Genomic DNA, 25,087 nt, shown 5'->3' with positions numbered 1-25,087 from the left:
TCAACAACCTAACCCAACCCCCTCCAATGTACAGTAAATGTCCTAACCCAACCCCCTCCAATGTACAGTTAGTAAAATGGGGGACCCTGGTGTAAACAAGACAGTATTGAGCTGTAACTGTATTGTACCAAAACAACAGGAACCTGAAATGCACGTTCCACTGTTTACTACTTTATAGTCTTCTCATCCCATATAGACCAATCAAAGGTCGCTCTGTAGTTGGGGCGGGCGCAGTACACGGTGTACTCGGTGTGTTCTTTCAGCCTCAACAAGCTGCAGCAAACACTGGATACCAAGTCAGACTCATCTGATGTTTCTGTCCAAAAACACTCCGGAAACCGGAAACACAAGACGTAAGTTAATCTACGTATCGATATAATTAGTTGCCATTTCGAAGTAAAAAAAGAAGAAGAATTGTACCGATATTCTTACATGTTGCTTGCTAGGCGGCTAATCTGTTAGCTAACTACTAAACGTAAATCATCATGGTAGTAGCCATGTAACGTCAGATCACTACCTAGAGAACGAATGCCGTGTTGTGATTTAGCACTTGACGTTTTAATAACCTCACAACTTGTGCATTATGCTCACTCTGCTAAACAGCAGTTGTTGCAGGGAGCGTGTGGCAGACTTTAGACGCGAGGTGCATGGCCTGTTCTTTCGGACTTGCAGTCGTTGAGTAACGTTAACGTTACTGTAATGATTATGTAGCCTAATCGTATTTGCCGAACATAAGGAAGTTACCGTTATTTTTATTATTTTGTATTATACATTCCGACAGCCATCACTGATATATAATACAGAGTCAGTAACATGGTCATCTCCCAGAGATGACCGGATCTCCTCTCTGGTAAACAAGAATACCCTGAAGACTCTGGCAGGAGCACTCATTCAAGGGTACTACGACTATGCTTGCACCTCATGGTACCAAAGCACCTCAAAGGCACTAAAAAACAAATTACAAACATCTCAAAACAAGCTAGTCAGACTACTGCTTGACCTAACTCCTAGAACCCACCTCACCCCTGCCCACTTTGACAACCTAGGATGGCTTAGAGTAGACGACAGAGTACAGCAACTTGCAATGGGCCTGGTCTACAAGATGCACTACGTGACCAAGGAATGAATGAATGAATGAAAACTTTATTTAACAGATTGCAGAATGGGTACAATACAGTACGGCTCAATACATACAATTGTTAAGGGGATGCAGACCTGAGAAAGACGTTTGTCTTGTTTCCATCAGGGTCCCCCATTTTCAATTCATATAGACATTTATGACATACACAACATACATGACATTTATGGCATAGGGACATATAGGTATTTAGTACTGATACATTTGTGACATAGGCGGTATTCAAATATACAGTACTGTTACCCCTAGATCCTGACAGAGTATATACATATGATGGGGAGGGGACTGTACATTAGGAGGGGGTGGGTGGGTGGGAGGGAAATATACATACGGCGGGGAGGGAATATATACATGCGGTGGGGAGGAGACTGTCTATTAGGAGGTGGTGGGGGTTTTGGGCATTTACGGTGGCCAGTTTCGAATTGCAGCCTCCCGTAGGTGCTCTTTAAGGGCGGTTTTGAATGTGGGCAGGGATTCACATTCCTTTACAGCTTTGGGTAGGGCGTTCCACATTGTTGTGGCATAATTGCGAAACGTGTTTAGTCCCTTGTTTGAGCCGAATCTGGGTTTAACATGATTTGTTGAGCTTCCTCTGGTGTAGTGGTTGTGGTATTCACTGACCTTTGGGAAGTATTTTGACATGTACATGGGCACCCCGGTTGTATAGTGTATCTTGTAGACCAGGCCCATTGCAAGTTGCTGTACTCTGTCGTCTACTCTAAGCCACTTAGCCATCCTAGGTTGGCAAAGTGGGCAGGGGTGAGGTGGGTTTTGGGGTTCAGGTCAAGTAGTAGTCTGACCAGTTTGTTTTGTGATGTTTGTAATTTTGTTTTAAGCGCCTTTGAGGTGCTTTGGTACCATGAGGTGCACGCATAGTCATAGTACCCTTGAATGAGTGCTCCTGCCAGAGTCTTCAGGGTATTCTTGTTTACCAGAGAGGAGATCCGGTACAAGAATCTAGTTCGTTGGTTGACTTTTTTTATTACATTGGATGCCATTTTGTCACAGGAAAGATTTGCCTCTAGGATGGAGCCCAGGTAGGTAATTTCGTCTTTCCTTGTGACAATATTGTCACCCACTGTAACTGAGAATCCGTCGGTCTTGCTGAGTTTGTTATTTGAACCGAAGAGAATGGACTCTGTTTTGCCCATGTGTAATGATAGTTTGTTATCAGCGAGCCATATGCAGATTTTGCCTAGTTCCGTGCTGAGGGTTTTTTCAACCTGCAATTTGTTCTTGTCAGAGACCAGCAGGGCTGAGTCGTCCGCAAACAGGAACAAGTTGCAGTCACAGGCTGACGACATGTCATTTGCATAAATTAGGAAGAGTAGCGGTCCTAGTATGCTTCCTTGTGGAACACCACAGCTCACTGTGAGGGGGGGGGGATAGAGTACCGTTTACCTCTACCATCTGTTCTCTCCCCTCCAGGTAGGATTGCATCCAGCTCACTGATAGGCTATCAAAACCAATTGCTTTTAGCTTGTCCATTAGAATGGAGTGATTGACAGTGTCGAAGGCCTTTTGTAGGTCCAGCATGACCATGCCGCAGTATTTGCCAGCGTCCACCTCTTGTTTGACGTGGTCGTTCAAATAGAGGAGGCATGTGTCAGTGGAGTGGGACGTTCTGAAGCCAGATTGGAATTCGTAGATTAGGTTTTTTTCCGCCAGGTACTTTTCGACCTGTTCGTAGACTATTTTCTCCATGACTTTCGAGATGGAGGTAAGAATAGAAACAGGGCGGTAGTTGCCTGGGTCTAATTTGCTGCCCTTTTTGTGTAGAGGGGTCACTCTCGCAATTTTGAAGTCCTTGGGGACGTGCCCCTGTCTTATAGAGAGGTTTATTATGTGTGTGATGACTGGGGTGATGGCGGCTGCTGCGTCTCTGAGGAATTTGGAGGGGATGTTGTCATGGCCAGTGGCCTTGTTAGGTTGGAGGGCGCTCAATTTTTTGAGTACCTCATCGGTTGTTACCATTTCAAGTTTGAAGTCGTCTTTGTGGACCCCTAGGTTTTTGTAGTATGCTACTATGTGTTCTACCCCATAATGCCCTGAGTGGGAGGGTAGTTTGTTTACCAGTGTTGTGGCTATGTTTGTGAAGAAGATGTTTAAGTAATTGGCTACATCCAGCTTGTCTGTGATGAGCGTGTTGTCCGTCTTTATGTTTATGTTTGAGAATCTGGTTTTAAGTTTTTTACTGCAGCCTAGTTGATTATTGAGTAATTTCCAAAGTTTGCGGGGTTTGTTTTTGTTTTCCTCAGTTTTGTCGTTGATGAAATTTCTTTTTGCGGTTCTGATCATGGAGTTTACGTCATTTCTTAGTCGGTTTCTTTGGATTTTTAGTTCAACCACGTGGGCTTGGAGTTCACTGTTTGAGCTTTTGGAAAGCTTTGTCTGACTTTTATGAAGTTCAGAGAATTTTTTGTCTCTGGTTTTCATAGCGGTCAGTATTTCAGTGTGCATCCATGCCTCAGCGCGATTTTTAACCCTGGTGGTTCTTATGGGTGCCATGTTGTTGAGTATTGCTGTGAATTTGGTTTTGAATCCAAGCCATGTTTCTTCAACCTGTGTACCACTGAGTTCATCTGACCAGTCCAAGCTCCCCAGTTCTAGGTTAAAGGCCTCTCTAGAGTAAGTTTTGAGGTCTCTAGATGTGACTGTTTTGTGACAGCCGGCCTTCTGTTTTAGCTTTTTGCGGGTACAGAAAATCATATAATGATCACTTAACCCGCATGCTATCACCCCTTTATTGGAGATCATTGACTTGTCAGAGGTCAAAATGAGGTCAATGGTGGTTTGTGTCGAATCGCATACCTTGTGGGTTGGGTGATTAGCTGGCTGAAACCGTACCCATGTACATGTCAAAATACTTCCCAAAGGTCAGTGAATACCACGATCACAACTAGAGATGTTCCGATACCATTTTTTCCTTTCCGATCCGATTCCGATACCTAAGCTTTGGGTATCGGCCGATACCGATACTTATCCGATACCAGTGCATACATTAAAAAAATAAAAAAAATATTATATAAATTATAAAACGTTTTTTTTTTTTTAATACAGCTACTGTTTTATATATACTGTTTTTTTAGTAATAACTATAAAGTAATGGTATTTATTCAACAACAGGTGATTGTATAGATTAGTATTAGTATCAGTAATTGAAAACTATCTCAATGAGTTCACCCACGGAAAGGTTGTTGGCACATTAGTTCCACACGGACATTATTCGTTGCTGCACTTGCTTCCACAAGAAGGCTCCGTTTAGTACCAGAGGCTCTGTTGTTGTGATTTTTGCACAATAAATATTCAACATTCTCTTTTGAGACTCCGCCTCAGACTCTTATCATTTGGCACTAAAAGCTAAACATTGTCGCCGATATGGCTGTCCGCAACATGTCATTAATTGTGTACGCGACGTGCAATTGTGCAATGACAACGTTACCGTGAGCTAGGTTAGCTAGCATGAGCTACCGCTATATGGAAAGACTAACGTTACTGCCGGTGACATTGTGATTTAACTTGGAATACTCCTTTGCCAACTTGCTGTACTTTGCTTGCAGATCTGCAGTCATTATTGCTGGATTATTAATAGCCCCAACTTTAGCCAAGGTAACGTCAAAGCTAGCTTTCGGTTAGCTGTTCAATGCTAATAACACCAGCCACCAAGCGAACTCATCAGAGCTCCCCGTCAACAGCGCTGTCGGGACAATGGCATTTTAAGAAAGTATCTGCTCTGCTGTTAATGGCAATTGACACTTTAATTCACGGTCGATTAAGCACACGTTTGTTTTACAATGCTCACCCAGCGAAGTATGAGTATATAAAGTATCTACAGAGCCAGGGAGCGAAATAAACTTTTTGACTCACCGGCCAGTGGCGGGTAGATGGGAAGAGTCTACCCGCCAAGCATATTTCTTACCTGCCAATATATATTTTATATATAAATTTTTTTTTAAAATAAAATATATATTATATAATCATACTTGTAGTTGTATTATCTGCGAGACATAAGTCAAAATGCTTGCTATCTGCAAACAGCTCCACTGTCTGTTTTGGCTATGTTGCTCTTCTAGAAAAATAATCCTTTCAGGGTTGCCTATTGAAATACTGTACACTTTCCTACTGTACACTTTCCTGATTAATTGAAATGGGGGACCCTGATGTAAACAAGACGAAAGTCTTTCTCTGGTCTGCATCCCCTTAACAATTGTGTGTATTGAGCTGTACTGTATTGTACCCATTCTGCAATCTGTTAATAAAGTTTTCAATCAATCAATCAATCACACCTCCAGTACAGAAACATTGTTTGAGTTTGCGTGTCAGGTAGACCATTGACCACTATATGAATTGAAAATGGGGGACCCTGATGGAAACAAGACAAACGTCTTTCTCAGGTCTGCATCCCCTTAACAATTGTATGTATTGAGCCGTACTGTATTGTACCCATTCTGCAATCTGTTAAATAAAGTTTTCATTCATTCATTCATGATTGACAGTCGAGTCTGCCAATTACATCACATCGCTTGCACTCCGGTGCTGCAGCTGGACCCATTGCCCACCTCTGCTGTTGATAACGCTAGCCAAGTTATTATACACACAGATACACAGTGGGCCAGTGACTTTGGTGTAGGGGTGTAACAATGCATCGATCCTAAGGGGGAAATTCAACTGCATCGATTTGAAAATGTTAGAATAGATTATCGCAATTTTAATGTGTACACGTTATGTTATTGGCATGTCCGTTACAGCCAACACACCGACATACGCTACTGCATCAACGTTATGATTAACAAAGCAAGGCATTCTTTTTGTTGCATTAACGTTATATTACTATTGCTATCGATACATCTAGGTGTTCTAAAATCTATTGCTATTGGTAAGAGAGACTATAATAAGTTGGTGTCTCGGAAAACGAGAGCCCTGATCGCGGAGTTTCAGGAAGTAAACAAGAAAAATGAGAGCTTCCGATTGGTCATTTGCTTTATTTCCCATGAAACCAGTCACTTCACTCTACTGTGATTGGACCGTTGGCTTGAGTGCAATGTGGGACTTGTAGTTTTTTAACGATCTCGCAGCGGAGGAAAAAAAAGACGAGAGAGGCTATAATCTGTATTCGCACAGCGTGCGCGTAATTGATTTTTACCGTTCGCATACAAATATTTTTAGGGGCCTGCTTATGAACTACACGTCTACACGCCACACGGCGGGCAGCCCTCTAAGTGTCATGCGCCAAAGGTAAAAACAGACCGCCCCTGGCGGGCGGCAGGCTTTAGTTTCGGTCCCTGTACAGAGCCCAACGTCCGCAGTGTTGTTGATAAATTACGTCATATGGTATCGGAGCGCAACATTAGAGGGTACTCGCCGATACCGATACCAGCATTTTAGGCAGTATCGGCGGCATTTCCGATACTGGTATCGGTATCGGAACAACTCTAATCACAACACCAGAGGGAGCTCCACAAATCATGTAAAACCCAGATTCGGCTCAAACAAGGGACTAAACACGTTTCGCAATTATGCCACATCAATGTGGAACGCCCTACCTAAAGCTGTAAAGGAATTGTGAATCACTACCCACTTTCAAAAACACTCTAAAAAAACACCTACGTGAGACTGCAATTCGAAACTGGCCCCTACAAATGTCCTAACCTAGTTGTACAGCAAATGACCAAGTAAGGCTTTGTCAGTATTCCAATGTACAGTGTAAAATGTGTGTGTCCCCTACCCAACCCCCCCCCCCCCCCCCCCCCCTCCAATGTACAGCCCTCACCCCACCCACCCAACCTCCTCCAATGTACAGTTTCTACGCCAAATGTATATACACTCTTTTTCTGGACACTTTTGTATCACAAACAGTACTGTATTTGCAAATCTGATATGTCATAAATGTATAGATGTAGCAGTACTGTCTATCTGTTTGATTGATTGATTGAAAACTTTATTAACAGATTGCAGAATGGGTACAGTACAGTACAGCTCAATACATACAATTGTTAAGGGGATGCAGACCAGAGAAAGACTTTCGTCTTGTTTACATCAGGGTCCCCCTGATGTCATGTATGTCATATATGTTATGATGAATTGAAAATGGGGGACCCTGATGTAAACTAGACGAAAGTCTTTCTCTGGTCTGCATCCCCTTAACAATTGTATGTATTGAGCTGTACTGTACTGTACCCATTCTGCAATCTGTTAATAAACTTTTCAATCAATCAATCAAAGGCGGACCCTCTGCAATAAACACAAAATACAGTTCTGGTATCCCGTTCCACACTGCAAAAAGGAAACTAGTAAAACAATCAGCCAGTGCAGTAAGCTGATTTGGGCCTAACAAAATTAATAGTTGGTTTCAGGTTGCCGACCGACCCTGCCGATTTAGGTGCGACCCAATATATTTTATGAGTTTTTAAAAAAAATTATATAAAAAAAGAAAAGAAAAAAAAACGATTTTTTTTTTTTAAGAATAAAGTTTCATAGAAATCTTAGTCAAACATTTAGTATTATGGATATTAAACATGCTGGCAGAGTACATGCATCCATGTTGTTGTGAACATTTTAATTAAATAAAGAAATTCCCTATCCATAGTCGCCGTGGGAAAGAATAAAATAAAAAAATAAAATAAAATAAATTCCCTACCTACCCATGGCCAAACTGACAACCAACCTGAAACCAACTATTAATTTTGTTAGGCCTTGTCTTGTCCCTGGTCTCTGACAGGGACAAGTTACAGGTTGAAAAAGCCCTCGGCTCTGAATTTGGCAGAATCTGCACCTGGCTCGCTGATAACAAACTATCATTACACCTAGAGCTGCCGCGGTATTGATTATTTCCTTACCGCACAAATTTGCAAAATATTTCCTACCGCCGCGGTTATTACCGCATGCACACAAAAAATTAAAAAAAAAAGTTTTAATGCATTTTTTTTTAGTAGTAGTCTACTCTTTATAGCATATAGCCTGCCTCTAGTCTAAATGTCTAATTTTAGAGGATGACTTTGCAGCATGAATATTGTTTGGGATTCGGCAAGCACGCATTAGTTATTGAAAGTGAAACACGGATTCGAAGTTTACCCTCTGGTCGTGCGCCGTTCACTCGGTGTCGCGGGCAGGGGTGGTTAACATTATTATTACTATAAAGTTACTACTTTATAATAAAGGCATTCGTTTTGTGGCATTCACATTATATAGTTATACGTTCAATAACATCAGCGTATTTACCGGACAATAGCAAGGCAAGCAATACTCTATTCATATCTCAGTTCCTTTCTTTGCTCAGAGCGTGCTGAGTTGTCCCATTCTGCGGTCTGTTAATAAAGTTTTCAATCAAAAGTGTATAGAACGAAGGGCTTTTATTATAACATTCGTTGCAGACAGTAAAATCATTATGTCTCGTTTAGTACTCCTTAGGAGCGATCGTAGTCCACTCCGGCGGAGAGTTAAAGCTAACGTTATTAGCCGTGTTGTGATGATCTGACATTCAGGAAGTAAAAACCTAATACGCGCTTGCCGATTGGTGGTAACACACTGCATGACGCTACAACGTGTGACGCGTCTCTCTTCTGACCAATCAGTGGTCTGCAATGTTTCACGTGACTTTTCTGGTACCCAATAGGGTCGCTTGGAACCTCGATAGATGAGTAGGGTATATCTGCAGAGCCGCAAGCCCAACGAGAGGAGGGTAATTTATTATTATTATTATAAAAAACAGCAGTGACGCGGTATTCAGCCTACTCTGCGGTGGCCGTGATGTAACAGCGATACCGCGGTAATGCGGTAATCGCGGCAGCTCTAATTACACCTGGGTAAAACAGAGTCCATTCTCTTCGGATCAAATAACAAACTCAGCAAGACCGACGGCTTCTCAGTTACAGTGGGTGACAATATTGTCACAAGGAAAGATGAAATTACAGGTCTGGGTTCCATCCTAGAGGCAAATCTTTCCTGTGACAAAATGGCATCCAAGGTAATAAAAAAAAGTCAACCAACGAACTAGATTCCTTTTTTTTATCCACTTTTTCTCCCATTTTCTATATTTTCTCCCATCCCAATTTCGTATCATCCAATTCAACCCTCCCCTGTCACGAACGCTGTTTCTTGCCTCCCACAAGCCGGCTGCAATGTGGACTAAGTCATACATAGCACAAGTCCCCTCCGGTACTTGAGGTAACAGCAGTCGCATCTTTTCACCTGCGCAGCTCGATCTCTCAGTGGCGAGGAGTAACGTGTGGGAGGCTCACGCTGCCCCCGACACTTCCTGATTCTACTGTGCAGGCGCACCAACCGACCTGTAGGAGTCGCTGTCCACAACGCCCGATCCCCACCCATCAGTTTCCCACCCCCTAATACGGCCAATGTGTATTAGTATGGACGGCCAGCTAAACTGAAAGCAATGTGGAGCGCTGGGCTCGAACAGGCAAGCCCAGCATCTCCGTCATTCGTGGCGAGCGCCTTGCCCACTACTCCAACGAACTAGATTCCTGTACCGGATCTCCTCTCTGGTAAACAAGAATACCCTGAAGACTCTTAACACATTCGGGGCCATTGGGATGAGTCTAATTAATCTCAAGAGGACCGGGGAATGTAAACAAACGTGGGGCTGTTTGTACAGCTAAATCTATACTTTATAGTATTGCTATCTGTCCATTCTCATTGTCAATTGAGTCCATAAACCGTCTCTTCAAAATGGCTTAAAAAAAAAATCATCAATAGGTTCTCATTTTATAGCGCCGTGAATATAAGCGTTATACCGGATTTGGGTCTAGTATATTTCCTGGGAGGCGAGATACAGGGCTAATAGCTAATAACGTTAAATCCAATGGCATTTCGGTTATAGAAACGCTCCAGTTAAATATGATCGGTACGATCCTCACGCATGTATGCATGAAAGGGGGGGGGGGGGGGGGGGGGGGGGCGGGGGATGTCGTTTCTGATTATCGATTAGCCTCATTAGCCACATAGGCGTTCGGCCATCAAAACAAGGCCCGATCGGGATGTACTTTACGCGAAAAAGATCTTACCGTGGTCCGGTGGGATCGGCCCGAGCATTTCCCCGTTATCGATCGCAATCTGGTAGATCGATATGTCCATTGGCTGATGATAAATCCCCTTACTGCATGGTGAAATCTGCGATGCAAAACGTAATCTAAGCTACTATGCTACACATCCAGAATCCTGCTACTGGAAACTAAAAAAAAAAGTAAAAAAAAAAGAGCACCGTTCGGCCACAGGGAACACTGCATTATCGCGATAGCGCCCCCAAAAAAGGGGATCTGGCCGGTATTGCACTTTGTCAAATTCATAGAGTAGGGTAGATCTGCAGTGCCGCTCTGCGACCTTGAATAGGTTATTAAAATGGAATAAAAGCAATAACAACTTGCCACGGATTTATCCGTGCCTCTGTCCACAACGGGTGGAATCGAAACATGGAGATATACGTCCTTGGGCGCCATTGTGTTAACAGGAGCACTCATTCAAGGGTACTACTACGCTTGCACCTCATGGTACCAAAGCACCGCAAAGGCACTAAAAACAAGATTACAAACATCTCAAAACAAACTGGTCAGCCTAACCCTTGACCTTACTCCTAAAACCCACCTCACCCCTGCCCATTTTGACAACCTAGGATGGCTTAGAGTAGACGACAGAGTACAGCGACTTGCAATGGGCCTGGTCTACAAGATACACTACACCACTAAGATACCCATGTACATGTCGAAATACTTCCCAAAGGTCAGTGAATACCACGACCACAACACCAGAGGGAGCTCCACAAATCATGTTCAACCCAGATTCGGCTCAAACAAGGGACTAAACACGTTTAGCAATTATGCCACATGTAACTGAGGGGTTACAAAACCCTGACTGTATTAAAGATTGTGATAGATTAAACCACTGCTAGTTATGTACTTTAATTACTGGCCAGACAGTACATCAAATATAGATGGTGAACACCCACAAGAACACGGCATTGATGACACAGAAATAGTATTGGAGGGTAATTTATTATTATTAGGCAACGTTAGGTTACAGAATGAGAATTAGGGTCGCGCTTGTATGGCGAAGAATATACGTAAAGTCAGTCAAGAGCATAAGTCACTAAGAATAACAGGAATACTACGATGGGTCTAAGCTGACGCCACCTGTTGTATAGTAGCAATTATATAGGGCAACACTGGTACCGACTGGAGACAATGGGTTCCCTCCGGGGTGTAAGGCCTGGATTGTAGAGGAATGTTCGGGTACTCCGTCTGATTCAATGAGGAATAAAGAGACTCCAGGTACAGGAGTCGGTCCTTGTAAACTCCCTTGATCAGCAGCAAAAGCAATAATTGTAATCCAAATGCCCGACAGCATTGATGACAGCTAGCCAGCCCCGTCCACGAGGCAGGCCCGAGTTGTAATCCTCACGAGGTTGAATCCCAAACGATAGTGGAAATCAACGATGCTCTTCTCCGGTGGTCACGTCCCAAATCAATATAATCCAACCAGGAATGGTTCTGCAATCGCCGACGTCGATTCTCCTGTGTACATGTCCAACGGTTCTCCGCCTAGGACTCCTCGGGTGTGGGCGACGTATTTAGGCCACACAGCCTGGTTAAGTACACTAGCTAAAGACACGACGAACCGCTGGGTAATGCTACACACGAAAGAACTGTGGCCGCACGATATACAATAAATGATCGACTATTTACTTCACATTAGATTAAGTCGAACTCAACGTTACTTCATTAAACTCTGACACTTTTACCATTCTATTCGCACGCAGTTCTCAATGCTCTGTTTAGACGCAAGGTTGCTCACTTCACTGTTTCACCGAACTTGATGAACAGCTACTTAGACGAACTGCTGAATATATTACTGGTGTGCGCACCTTGCGCTGTATTTATACTTAAGTGAATATCTAGTCCCAACCTCAGTCCTTGTCTCGTATTACTACGCTGACTCCGGGCATGTTCTGACATGCCTGCAGTTGTCTTTGAACTTGCCGTTGGGGGCTTGCGCGCTGGCGCCTGGGGGCGCTGTCCAATAGGAGAGCGAATATTACTCTGGTCTGAGCGCAAGTAAAGGGATATTCCGTGTATATATATAAATAATATACAAAGTATATCAAACAATAAAGGGATATTCTCAGTTTAATCTGGCCCTTCACAACACCACAACAATGTGGAATGCCCTACCCACAGCTGTAAAGGAATGTGAATCCCTACCTACATTCAAAACCACTCTCAAAGAGCACCTACAGGAGTCTGCAATTCGAAACTGGCCCCGGTAAATGTCCTACCCCCCCCCCCCCAACCCCCTCAACGTACAGTTTCCTCCCCTTCAAATGTATATTAGAAACTCTGTCTGTAAATAGACAGTACTGTATATTTTGTATGTCATAAATGTATGGATGTAACAGTACTGTATACATCGTGTATGTCATAAATGTTATGAATTGAAAATGGGGGACCCTGATCTGATGTAGACGAGACGAAAGTCTTTCTCTAACAATTGAGTTTTTCCCCTTTAACAATTGTGTGTATTGAGCTGTACTGTATTATACCCATTCTGCAATCTGTTATCAATCAATCAAAGAATAAAAATATCTTGGGTTTTCTCTCCTGATTCAAGTTTCAAGTTTCTTTATTAGTTGTCATACAGAAGTACAGAATACTTTTATACAAAATGCTTCTTTCTGTTACGCTCCAGAGACTGTGATAGACAAAAGATAAGTATGAAATAAAATAAGTATAGCAAGTAAAAGTAAAAAATAGAAGTCACGTTGTAGTCGTAGACACAAGTGTTCAGTATGTACATATGTACAATGTTCAATGCAGGATAGCAGTAACTGAGTTACCATACAATATACTAATATACTGTGCAGAGCAGAAATAAAGTGGGATGGGATACCAGCTGACTGAATAAAACAACACATCCCTAAATTAGGTTAGTCAAACCGTCTAATGTCAACCACCCTCTTTCAACTTTCAGGCTTTTGATTTCACTTGCCAGGACCCGCAGGACAGACGACCACCAGCACCAGCACCATGGCCACGGCGGCTGCTGCTTCCCACAATGTCAGCCTCCGTGAGGACCTGACATGTGCCATATGCTGCGACCTGCTCAGGGAGCCGGTGATGTTACCCTGCATGCACCACTTCTGCAAGTCCTGCATCGCTAGATACTGTTTGCACTTCCGGCCCGTGACTTGCCCTCAGTGCCGCAAGGAGTTCACCACCAAGCAGGTCCAGACGAACTACCTGGTGACGGCCATGGCCGAGAAGGTTAGGGCCAGCACCTCAGACAGTTACATCAAGAACCTAGAGGTGAGTCCAACCAGACCCGTCTATCAGGGCTGCTTCCTTGTAGCTGATTTAACTGGTTGGTTTGGTCTTAGTAGACTTTGTACATTGTACTATGTATTGTTTGTTTCTATGCCCCCCCCCCCCCCCACCCCTATACTAAATAGATAATTTCCGGAAAAACAATAACTGATAAGCACATCTCTGGTAAGTACAGAATTTTAAGAGGTGCTTTTGCATTCTTGCATAATATGGGAAACTAAGATATTACAGAATATTGGTTGATTAAATCGACTAAAACTATACTTACTGCTTCTGACACTGCAACACACTTGTCACTGCTATTCTTGTACATAAATGCTACACAAATGTTGCTCAGCTGCTGCTTTAATATCCTTTAATGTTTAAGACTCGCTACGCTAGCTTGTAGTTCCCACGACACCTCCCTGGAACTTACAAGTTCTGTATGACAAGTCGGCAAGAAGGGTACAACACCGTAACGATGTTCACCAAACAGTGTTTAAACCTGGGTGCTGCAGTGTTGAGTGCATAGTAGTAGAGACATAATATTAGTGTAGTACATCGGTTCTCAAACTACGGGTGACAGTGTAGGTGACAGTGGGGTTGCGCATTGGCAAGTAAAAATAAAAAAAATTTATTTAAAAAATGTATTCATGTTCTGGCAACATTTTGGCTAAATATGCCTCGTTTTATAAATGTGTATTGATTTGAAATCTTTATTTCGAACATGTAAATGAATACAAACAAAATAAATAACTAAACAAAATCAAAACATAACTCAAACTAAATAAATAACTAAACAAAAGCAAAACATAACTCAATTTACATGTTCGAAAAGGAGTAGGAAGAAGTATACACTTATATAATCCTGCCCCTTTTCCACTACTCAAATGAGTGTACTAATTTAAAACATTTCAAAACAAATATATATAAAAAAAAAAAAACCTATATATGTAAAACATGAAAGAAAAAAAAAAAAATGTAAACACCCGTGAATATCAAGTCCCTTCCTCATCCCTGTACCTCGTGAACATAATTTCCTTATAAATCAGTTTGAATTGTCTCATATTTGGACTGTTCCACAGTTTCACTCCACATATTGAGATGCAGTGTCTTCTCATCATGGTAGCCTTTTCGCAGAGTAACCATTATGTTCCAAAGCAAATTGAGCACAAATGTGAGAGTGACAAACTGCCCTATGGTAATAAAAGCTGAATTATAAATGTTTGCCACATCGCAGCCCTGATCTGTCTATGAAGACGTTGTTTGAACAGGCTCAATGTGATTGCAATATGATTGCAATATATCAGTAAGAGTGCAAACACATTAACTGTTTAATTGCTCAAAACCAAAGGTCACTTCGTTTCTGCACCCTTTTTTATAGTGTTTCCTATTAGAGGACTTTGTCGCCCACAACAACAAGGACATGCATAGTTTTGTAGTTCTCCTTCTGCAAAGGTTCATGGGAAGTCAAAACCACTGTCACTGTAACCTGATATTAAATATTGCTTATCAGGAAAAACTGAAGGATCATCGCCTGCGGAGGGAGGATTTCATCAGCAGTACCCGCAAATACAAAGAGAAGATGGACGTGATAAAGGTACGGTACACTCTGCTTAGCTAAGGGAGGGCTGCACTTAAACAGATAAGAATGCCACATGTCTTAATGGCTGTTTGCAATATATGTGTGTGTGTGTCGGGTGGTATTTACTGATGGTGACTGTGGGCACTTTGATAACATGTAAAGCATGAGTGTTCTTAAGATGCACGCACAGAAGTGCATCAAAGGAACTATTGATCATAAGCTCAAGTCTGCAGAGATTCCCAAAATATTTGTATTAGGCTTCATTGGCAAGGCTGTTTTTTATTTCCTGAAATAGCTTTTTGTGCATGTAAAATGTGTAATTCTGATTTTAATTTAGTTTGTAGCTTCAAGTTTGAAAGACTACTATGGGGGACTCAGGAAGGAACAGTGTTAGAAAGACTACTATGGGGAAGGAACAGTGTTTAAAAACCTGTGAAACCTGACATGTGAGATACGCACTGCACTCATCTTGCTCAAACCTTTCAACCCCGTCATCTTGTAGTTTCATTCCTTTCCAAATTCTCCTGCACGCCCATTGCTCAAGGCCATTCATGGTAGTTCTAGTGATTCCAGTAACCTGGAAGGAATTCCGCTCCTTGGCAAAACAGAAAAGGTTAATTGGATTCTTCACACACGGGGAGCATACGTTCGGGTCCTCAGAGTTTGAATGATCAGTTATGAAACATTATTATTATCTCTTCGTACCCGAGGGACCCCTCATCGTAACGCCCCCCCCCCCTCCCCTCCCCTCAGAGAGTTGGAGCGGAGCTGCAGGCTCGTATCCAGGGGGAGTTCCAGGTGCTGCAGCAGTTCCTGCGGGAGGAGGAGGCCTGTGTGCTGAGGCAGCTGAGGCGGGAACAGGAGGACCTGCTGGGGCAACTGCAGCAGCACGTGGAGGCCAGCAGGGAGGCGGTGAGGGAGCTGGAGCACAACATGAGAGTCCTGGAGGAGGCTCACCATGCAGCCTCTGGCACCAGTGCACTGGCGGAGGTGATGAGCGTATTTTGTGGATAATTAACCTTAGCCGTGAAAGCATTGTTTGGGGGAGAGAAAAAAAAACCTTGTAGTGTTGGTATTTATGGACAAGCGTAGATAGTGATGCACGATATATCGGCCGCCGATATAATATCGGCCGATATGGCAGTTTTTTTACGCATTGGTATCGGTCCCATATCAAGATGGGGGCCGATATAAATGTTTTTAAATCTTTTTTGTATTTTTTTTTAAATCTTTTTTTTATTTAATTTTTTGTACATGTTTTGGCCTTAAATAGTTTCAAAATATCAGTAATTTCTGAAAATAAGTTACAAAAGTAAAAAAGAAATGCGTTTTGGAAAATAGCTCTTTATTTGATTGTATAGAAAACACTTTTTTATGATAGAGATATCGACATCGGTAAATATCGGTATCGGCCACAATTTTCACATCGGTGCATCACTAAGCGTAGAGATCAGAGCTGGCAAGAGATCTCAACTTGAATTTAAACGGAACCCATCACTGTCATTGAATCTCTCGTCGGGGTGACATTTATTTTTTATCCACTTTTTCTCCTTATTTAAAATGTTTCTCCCATCCCAATTTCGCTTCGCCAATTCTCCCTTCAATTCTCCCCTCCCCTGTCTCGAACGTTGCTAGACTATGCCTCCCACTGGTCGGCTGCAGTGAGGACCTAGCCTTGCATCACGTGTCCCCTCCGGTACACGAGGAGGCAGCTGTCGCATCTTTTCACCTGAACAGCGTGATCTCTCAGTGGCGAGGAGTAACGCGTGGGAGGCTCACGCTGCCCCCGATACTTCCTGATTCTGCTGTACAGGCGCACCAACCGACCTGTAGGAGTCGCTGTCCACAACGTCCAATCCCCACCCACCGGCTTTCCCACCCTCTACCACTGCCAATTGTGGTAGTATGAACTACCGGCCAAGGCGGTAGCAACGCAGAGAGCTGGGCTCGATACCAGCATCTCCTGCGTTAGTGGCGAGCGCCTTGCCCACTGCGCCACTCGGCCGCATGGGGTGAATTGTTGATGATGTTTAAATAGATTATTTTTTTTCATCACACGCTCACTTCTCATCTATTTTCCTTCCCCTTTTCTCTCCAGCATCAGCAGCTAAGGTGAGTTTTCATATTAACACTGATTGATTAATCGTGGTGTTTCTTTTAACTGTTTGTGGTGGATTTCTACACGCATCCCCCTTTCATTTCTTGATATTAACTGGATTCCTCACACTCTGGGGACATAAGTGTGGGTCCTCAGAGTTTGAATGATCACTTATGAAACATTCCTTTTAGCATCTCTTAGTACCCGAGGTACCACATGTGCCAGTAAGATATACCCTGTAACACCGGTAGGGTTGGGCACCGAAAACCGGTTCTAATTAGGAACCGGTTCCTAACTTCTGGTTCTGGAATCTGCATTTCGATTCTTAAAAAAAAATTACTTTGTTAATTCATACCCTAGTTACAGTACAGCAACCAAATTAAACTGTATCAAGTCAACTGAAAATGTGAATAGTATGAATAAAAAAAAAAGGAAAAAAAAATTCTCCTGCGAAATAAGCTGTGACCTGCACCTCAAAGAATCGAGAATCGGTCAGAACAGGAATCGATATGGAGAATCGGAATCGGAACCGGAATAGTTCAAATCCAAACGATGCCCAACCCTAAACACCGGTGGCCTAAAGGTTAGAAGCGGTCGTGTGACCAGAAGGGCAGCTCCTGGTGGCCAACAGTGTCAGACTGTGGTTGTACTGGGCAGCTCCTAGTGGCCAACAGTGTCAGACTGTGGTTGTACTGGGCAGCTCCTAGTGGCCAACAGTGTAGACTGTGGTTGTACTGGGCAGCACCTGGTGGCCAACAGTGTCAGACTGTGGTTGTACTGGGCAGCTCCTGGTAGCCAACAGTGTCAGACTGTGGTTGTACTGGGCAGCTTCTAGCGGTCAACAGTGTCAGACTGTGGTTTTACTGGGCAGCTCCTAGCGGTCAACCGTGTCAGACTGTGATTTTACTGGGCAACTCTTAGTCGCCAACAGTGTCGGACTGTGGTTGTACTGGGCAGCTACTGGTGGTCAACAGTGTCAAACTATGATTGTACTGGGAAGCTCCTAGTCGACAACAGTGGAAGACTGTGGTTGTACTGGGCAGCTCCTAGTGGTCAACAGTGTCTGACTGGTTGTACTGGCAGCTCCCAGGTGTGAATGTGTGAAGCAGGGCGGTGCTGGAAAAAAAGCATCCATGGTCAGCAAACCTACTCTGGTAAATAAAGAATCTCAGCTTCTTCCGACTTGGATCGAAACGGTCTACACTTAAATTAACTATTTTTGGGAGCATTAAACTCTCAAAACGAGTTTTTTATTTTTATTATTATTATTCTTTTGTATATTTCCATTTCCATTTTATGTCCATGATGTGTAATTTGTGCTGAGCATAAATGACTCCATTCCTAGTTAAGCCCGATGGGCCCGGTACTGGGCAGAAATTAATATCGCGTCATAAATGGATCATTACAGTCCGTATTAATTAATGTTGCAATTTTAAATATGCAAGTGTCTGGATGGCAAAATTCAGTACTGTATCTACAAAAAAAATCATCTGCCCTTTATTCATTTGCTTAGATTTTTTGTACACTTGATCTCAAGAAGGTGCTGAATGGGCTCAGTCCTCGATTGTCCACGTCTGGTCAAAGTTAGCATGGTGTTATTCACCGTCAAATATGGAAGAAATTAAAATATGGCTCTGGCTTAAGAGGTTAAATGTGTGCTTTGCTTTCCATTAACAGGCCGCTAACGCAAGTGGATCCAGCTCTGGAGCTCAACATGGGTGTTTTCAGCAACAAATACATCGCCCCATTACAGTACATCACGTGGAGGAAGATGTTCAATTGTTTGAAGCCAGGTAGTCTGCCCACGTCCTCAATTACCATCTACAAAGACGGCCTGCGGGAAGAGGCCCTGTCGGCTTCCACAAGTGGGACTAATTACTGAAGTGTTGGAAATCATCAGGGCATTCGTTTTGTTTAATTTAAATTAGTTCCATTCACGGTGATGCACAGCAATGCACAGCTCCTTAAAAGAAAAAAAGGGCATTTTGTAATCGAAGCCTATTCCGTTTGCACATTCCATGAGCGAAAAGGAGCAGGGAGGAGAAAATCTTGACACAAAACAATGAACGAACAATAGAAATGGATGGTCTGTCAATTAGTCCAGATTGTCTGGCAGCGTGGCTACTAGAGCTGTCCCCAAGCCTGTTTTTGCGATTCGAACATTCGCCAGGGTTTTTCGAACGGACCTTTGAACCATAGTTTTTAATCATGCAAAGAAATTGCTCCTAAATACTTTTTCTGGTTCAGTACTGTCGATTATATATGCACACATTGCTGCGGTTATTAACAGTACTGACAGTACGTACTGGTCACGGGAGGCTTCAATAACGTTTGGATGATAATCCATTTTGTGAATACATTTGTTGAAACATCTTTGTTGGCCGACGGCTGCTGCTATCTTAACACATTCCCTGCCAACAACGTTTATATACATGTTTGGCCGACAACCGTTGAACGCCAAACAACATATATATATGTTATTTGGTCCGTTTTCCTTTTTTGTATATTTTAATATTCTATTCAATGTCACGGACCTGTATGTTGCCGTTAACTCATCCAGCGCCATCGCTTAATGATTATTGCCTGATTATCGAATCTTCCTGAAATCAACGCTAGATTATCATTATCCTTCCTCGTGCATACATGAAATGGCCCTCATAGCGCGACGCTCCCCCCCCCCACCTCCTGCACCCAACGGTAAACAGCCACACACACACACACACAGCTTCGATCGCGGTAGAAAGAAATATCAGATCAACGCAAGATTTTATATATAGAGTCCTTACCTGGTCTCTGATGTAATGCAAAAGAAATAATCCAATTATCTGATCGCCATTCCAAATACTGCTCGTGGAGGTCCGTCCCACATTGCCCGGCATTGCATATGAAGGGGGGGGTGCGGCAGCATCGCAGATGTAACGTTGTAAACGCTAGTCCTGCCGGAGTATTTAAACCCCGCCCGAACGGCTCAGATCGGCCCAGAAAAGAAACTACACCATTTCTAATAGAGTGCAATACCGGCTGGAAGGCATAGGCGGCGGTATTTGCCCTTTTGCGAGCTCAGACCCATTCCCAATGATAACATCAGGCTGGATGGATGAAAAATTATTGGATATAGCTAATAAAAGAAATAACGATTAAAATCCGAGTTTTCTCGTGATTGGCGCTGAACGTTTGGCGAGTTAACACTACTTTTCTCGTGACTGGCGCTGAATGAGTTCAAAGGCATACTGGTACCCCGAGGATGCAGTACCGGCCAGATCCTGCCAGGTGGGAGTATCGAGAGTGCAGTAAACCCTGTTCCAGACCCTGTGTTACACTCGAATGTCTCCGGGCGCTATATTTAGACGGAGCCGAGTGAATCGCTTCATCCGACCACTTCGAAACGCATCTGGCACACTCGATCCATAAGTTGTGCCAAATTATGTCCGGGACCAGATACTGGAAATCGCGATCAGACAATTGGAATATTCTTTTTGGAATACCCCCGACCAGAGGTAAGGACTATGACATAAATTTCCGCTTGATCCAACAATGTTTTCATATCGATCCAGCTGATCGGCTTCTGTAGTGTTCAACTCGAATGCCGTTACTGGATTCATGATGAAACATAATACCTATTATATACATTTGATTTGGAAATAGTAGCGTGTCCAGGCAAGAAACGCCAACGCTTATAGTAGTTCATGTTGTGCCCTATAACTCGCTTCCCAGGAATGATCCCGGATCACTCTGAAATTATACTTATATTCACCACGGGATAACGCGCAAACGTATGCATAAACAAAAAAAAAAATCTTTTTTGCATCTTGGACGGAAGAAAGTCACTGTCAAATGACTATGGTATTGTCCCCCATAGACACACAGTGAAAATATGTAATGGAAACCTGGCACGTTAGCTACAAGGCCAAGACTAATAGCTGGCACTGAATGAGTTAACGGATGGCGAGCAAACGCGTATATAAATGTTGTTGGCCCTGAATGAGTTAAGATTTGAACGTCAACATAACGAACGAAGGTCTGAACGTTCGAAAGTTTGGGCTCAGCCCTAGTGGCTACATGGGTAGAGCTCCGGACTCATGATCGGAAGATCACCGGTTCGAGCCCCGGGTCAAGGCCGTTGTCGGAAAGTGGTGTTGTTGTCCAGCAGGGAGCACTCTGTCCTCTGGACTCGTCAGTAACGAGGCCCCTGTTACGGTGACGGGGACACCGCACAGCTGCGAGTGCCATTCTTCAGATGAGACGTTAAACCGAGGTCCCGACTGAATTCAGTCGTTAAAGAACCCATCGCAGTATGGGGTTCCCTGACGTTCCTGGCTAAATTCCCAATCGGGTCTCTGACATCAAGGCCACCTAATTGGCTGACATCAATCCGTCTCCTGAGCCGTTCAGCCATTGTGTAGTGTGATGTGTGCCCGGTGCCAGTATATGGCAGCCATTGTGTAGTGTGATGTGTGCCCGGTGCCAGTGTATGGCAGCCAATAATCCTGCGTAGCCCAAGGTTGGGTGCAACACAGTGGTGGTGAAGGAGGCAATTTCCTACATTGTGGGGAGTGCTTTGAGTGTCTAGAAAAGTGCTATATAAATGCAATGATCATTCATTCAATTACAATTATTTAACAATCAAGAATTGGGCCTCTTGAGGGTTAAATGTGTCCTTGTGTTGTGTTTGTCCCCAGGTCCCGCTCCGCTCACCTTTGACGTGGACACAGCGCACCCAAACATCTACGTCTCCCGAGACAAAACCGCAGCGTCCGAGTCGGACATCATAATGCCGTACAAGCACAACTCCAAGCGCTTCGTCCAGTGCGTCAACGTCCTGGCCGAGCAGGGCTTCCAGACGGGCCGCCACTACTGGGAGGTCGACCTGGGCTCCAAATCCAAGTGGGACATGGGCGTGGCGTCGGAGCAAGTGGACCGGCACGCCCGCATCAAACTGAGCCCGGAGAGCGGCTACTGGACCCTGCGGCTGCGCGGCGGCGACGAGTACTCGGCCGGCACCCAGCCGTGGACCAGGCTGCACCTGGCCTCCTGCCCGCAGAGGATCGGGGTGTACCTGGACTGCGAGGAGAGGAGGGTGTCCTTCTATGACGCGGAGGACATGAGTCTGCTCTACTCGTTCGCCGACGGGCCCCGGGGCAAAGCGTTCCCCTTCTTCAGCCCTTGTCTCAGTGACAACGGTCCTCAGCCGAAGCCAATCCAGCTCATTCATTATAATGAATTATGATAATAATGATGGGTCCTTGAGGAGGTTCCAAGGGGTCCCCAGAAAAACCTGTTTAATCTCACTAACGATTTCATTCACTTGAGTAATGAGTACATATACGAGTGACTCTGATCATATAGGTTTGACTGTTAACCATCCATCTTCAGCTACAGATGGCTATGGAATTCTGGACTTCAAATAATATGGAAGTTCTTCTCGGGTGGCGGTGCCTGGGAGGTGACCTGTGGTGGCCTAGTGTGGATCTAACTGGAGGTCCTTGAGAACCTCTGGGTTAGATCCGGTTGAGCCACATGCTCCCATCAATGAACAAAGATTCCCATCACCAAGCTGTATCCCTTGTTTTAAATATTAGTTTATTTACACGTCTTTCCTCGATGAGTACCATTCCTCGCACGTTTCCCCCCACTAATACAATCTTGTAGTACAATCTTTTCAAAACCGCCATTTGCATTCAGGGCATCTGAAAATGTACCTCGAGCAAACCGAGAAGCGACGACACCCTCCACACATGTAAGTGGTGTTCTAAATGATTGGGTTCTGAACACACATGCTCAATGTTGTGCTGTACTACAGTTTTTGGATACAATGGAGGAGCATAATAGTAATGTTGACTCGCAAATTATGGATACCAATTATCCCACACTGCCACAAGATCCCCATCTTAAAGGAACACGCCAACATTTTGGGAAATTAGCTTATCGTCTTCTACAGAGAGAGACAAGAAGATAGATACCAGTTTCCTCGCTGTGCGTTCAGTAGAAAGCCATCTGGCTGCATGTACGTGGACCGGTTAGCCTTCGGGAGAGGTGTTAGTTGGACAATGCTTAGGCTAACCGGTCATGTCCGCTTCCATTCATTGTGCTAAGCTAGGCTAACATGCAGCCAAATAGCTTTCTACTGAACGCACAGAGAGGAAACTGGTATCTATCTATCTTGTCTCTCAGGAGAAGACTAAGCTAATTTCCCAACATGTTGGCGTGTTCCTTTTTAAGGCGTAATTCATTCCAGTATGGAGGCTTAAACTCGTATTCTCTTAACAGAAGTGAAAAGATCAGCCGACGAGGCTTGCAATCATCTAACTTGTTCCAGTAAGAGAACTTGTGTTTCATGTTGTTTCTTGAAACAAGTTCAATTATTGTCACTTGTTTGGATAATTGGATTGGAGCAAATGTAATTCTCATTTCACATTTTCTGAAAATAAGACACTGTATTATGCTTACAATAATATATGCTTAAAATACTTGTTACGGTGAGGAACTTATGGAACAGCAATGGTCTGATATATGAACTCCTTTCCAGGCAAGAATGACATGCGAGCCACATGCAAGTACATTACAAATAAAACATAAAAATGTGGTAGATAATAGAAAGGCTATTGTCTTTATGTTGACACTAATATCAAACTTTCTACCACATTTTTTGTATGATTAAAGCCTCTGTATATTTGCACCTTTTTAAAGGTTATTTTTCATAAAGAAATGCTATTATTGCACACTGCCATTGGATCCTAATGTAATAAATGTTGCCACAAGGATTATGCATTATACTCTAAACCAGCAGTTCCCAAACTTTTTTGGCCATGCACCCCCTGTCACCTCCCGACCTAGCTGACGCACCCCCCAATGGGGTTCTGTTAGAAAAAATTGTTGCTGGTCTCCATGCACAGATGAAGCACACCTGCGTCAGACATGCCCGAGACATTATTGTTTATTATTATTATTAAAACGTACGTTTTTTATTAAAACGTTTCTTGAATTTCATGATTTACACAGTGAAAATCCCCATTTAAAACAATGTATATTAGTTATATTTATTAGGCATAAAAAAAATTAGGTTCCTGTTGGTTGTCAGTTAAGGCCATGAGTAGGTAGGGAATTTATTTTATTATTTTTTATTTGATCTCTTCCCACGGCGACTATGGATATGGAATTTCTTTATTTAATTAAAATGTTCACCACAACATGGATGCATGTACTCTGCCAGCATGTTTAATATCCATAATACTAAAGGTTTTACTAAGATTTTTATGAAATTTTATTATTATTTTTTTTACCACCATTAGCCTTTTCATGTCACGCACCACAAGGGGTGCGCGCACCACAGTTTGGGAACCACTGCTCTAAACTGACTATTTGCCCTTTTATTTTGTTGTCATATTGTTTAATATGATGCTGTTTCTCATAAGTGTTTTTGATTTTATCACCTCTTGTGAATATTTTAGTTCTGTTGTGCAATCTTTGCAAACGTTTAGTTTATTTGTCATACTCATACACATGATTTATATGTGAATTCACAAATATTAAATAACCATAGTACGCTTTTTCTTCACTTTATGCTAACATATTGTCTGTATACTGTATATCATCACTATAATTATGGGTTTAAAAAAGGTAATATGGACTGTTTCATCTTGACGATATAAACATTCTAAACAGATCCAAGTTAATTTCCTGTTGCAATGTTTATGCAATAACTGACGGGAAATACACTTGGGTCCAAACTGTTCCCTAGAAACAGAATTCCAGTGAAACATTCTATAGATCCTCTTTGGTCATTAAATCTGAACTGAATCTATGCAAGACGATAATGCAATACATGTGTTTATGGCGTTGATTCAAATAAAATAATTGTCTGGTGCTTGGGGTATTGCAGAGATTCAGGAGTGCAGTTTTCTTTTAAATTGCCTTCATGATTAAAAATTCGAACATGTTTATGGAAATTGTCAATAAACCAA

At 43.1% G+C, this 25,087-nt stretch overlaps 1 protein-coding gene across 2 annotated transcripts; it reads left to right on the top strand.

Annotated features, from left to right (window-relative positions):
* Positions 1 to 253: 253 nt before the first annotated feature.
* Positions 254 to 25,087, top strand: trim105 (tripartite motif containing 105). 2 transcript variants are annotated; one of them, XM_084332311.1, is made up of 7 exons: positions 254 to 353; positions 13,112 to 13,446; positions 14,960 to 15,043; positions 15,782 to 16,018; positions 17,127 to 17,140; positions 18,804 to 18,919; positions 21,806 to 25,087. In XM_084332311.1, the coding sequence occupies exons 2-7, from the start codon at positions 13,168 to 13,170 to the stop codon at positions 22,351 to 22,353; spliced, it is 1,278 nt and encodes a 425-aa protein (XP_084188437.1). In that variant the 5' UTR covers positions 254 to 353; positions 13,112 to 13,167; the 3' UTR covers positions 22,354 to 25,087. The 2 variants fall into 2 exon arrangements, with proteins under 2 accessions (XP_084188437.1, XP_084188436.1); XM_084332310.1 differs by having other exon boundaries at positions 298 to 353; positions 13,133 to 13,446.

The sequence above is a fragment of the Notolepis coatsorum genome (assembly GCF_963971535.1).
Source record: "Notolepis coatsorum genome assembly, chromosome: 16".
Taxonomy (NCBI): Eukaryota; Metazoa; Chordata; class Actinopteri; order Aulopiformes; family Paralepididae; genus Notolepis; species Notolepis coatsorum.
This window is presented reverse-complemented; position numbering and strand designations above follow the sequence as displayed.

Coding starts and splice junctions, on each gene's coding strand:
- trim105 (XM_084332310.1), top strand. CDS start 311: ATGTTTCTGTCCAAAAACACTCCGGAAACCGGAAACACAAGAC. Junction 13,447..14,959: donor GTTACATCAAGAACCTAGAG/GTGAGTCCAACC, acceptor ATTGCTTATCAG/GAAAAACTGAAGGATCATCG. Junction 18,920..21,805: donor GTTCAATTGTTTGAAGCCAG/GTAGTCTGCCCA, acceptor GTTTGTCCCCAG/GTCCCGCTCCGCTCACCTTT.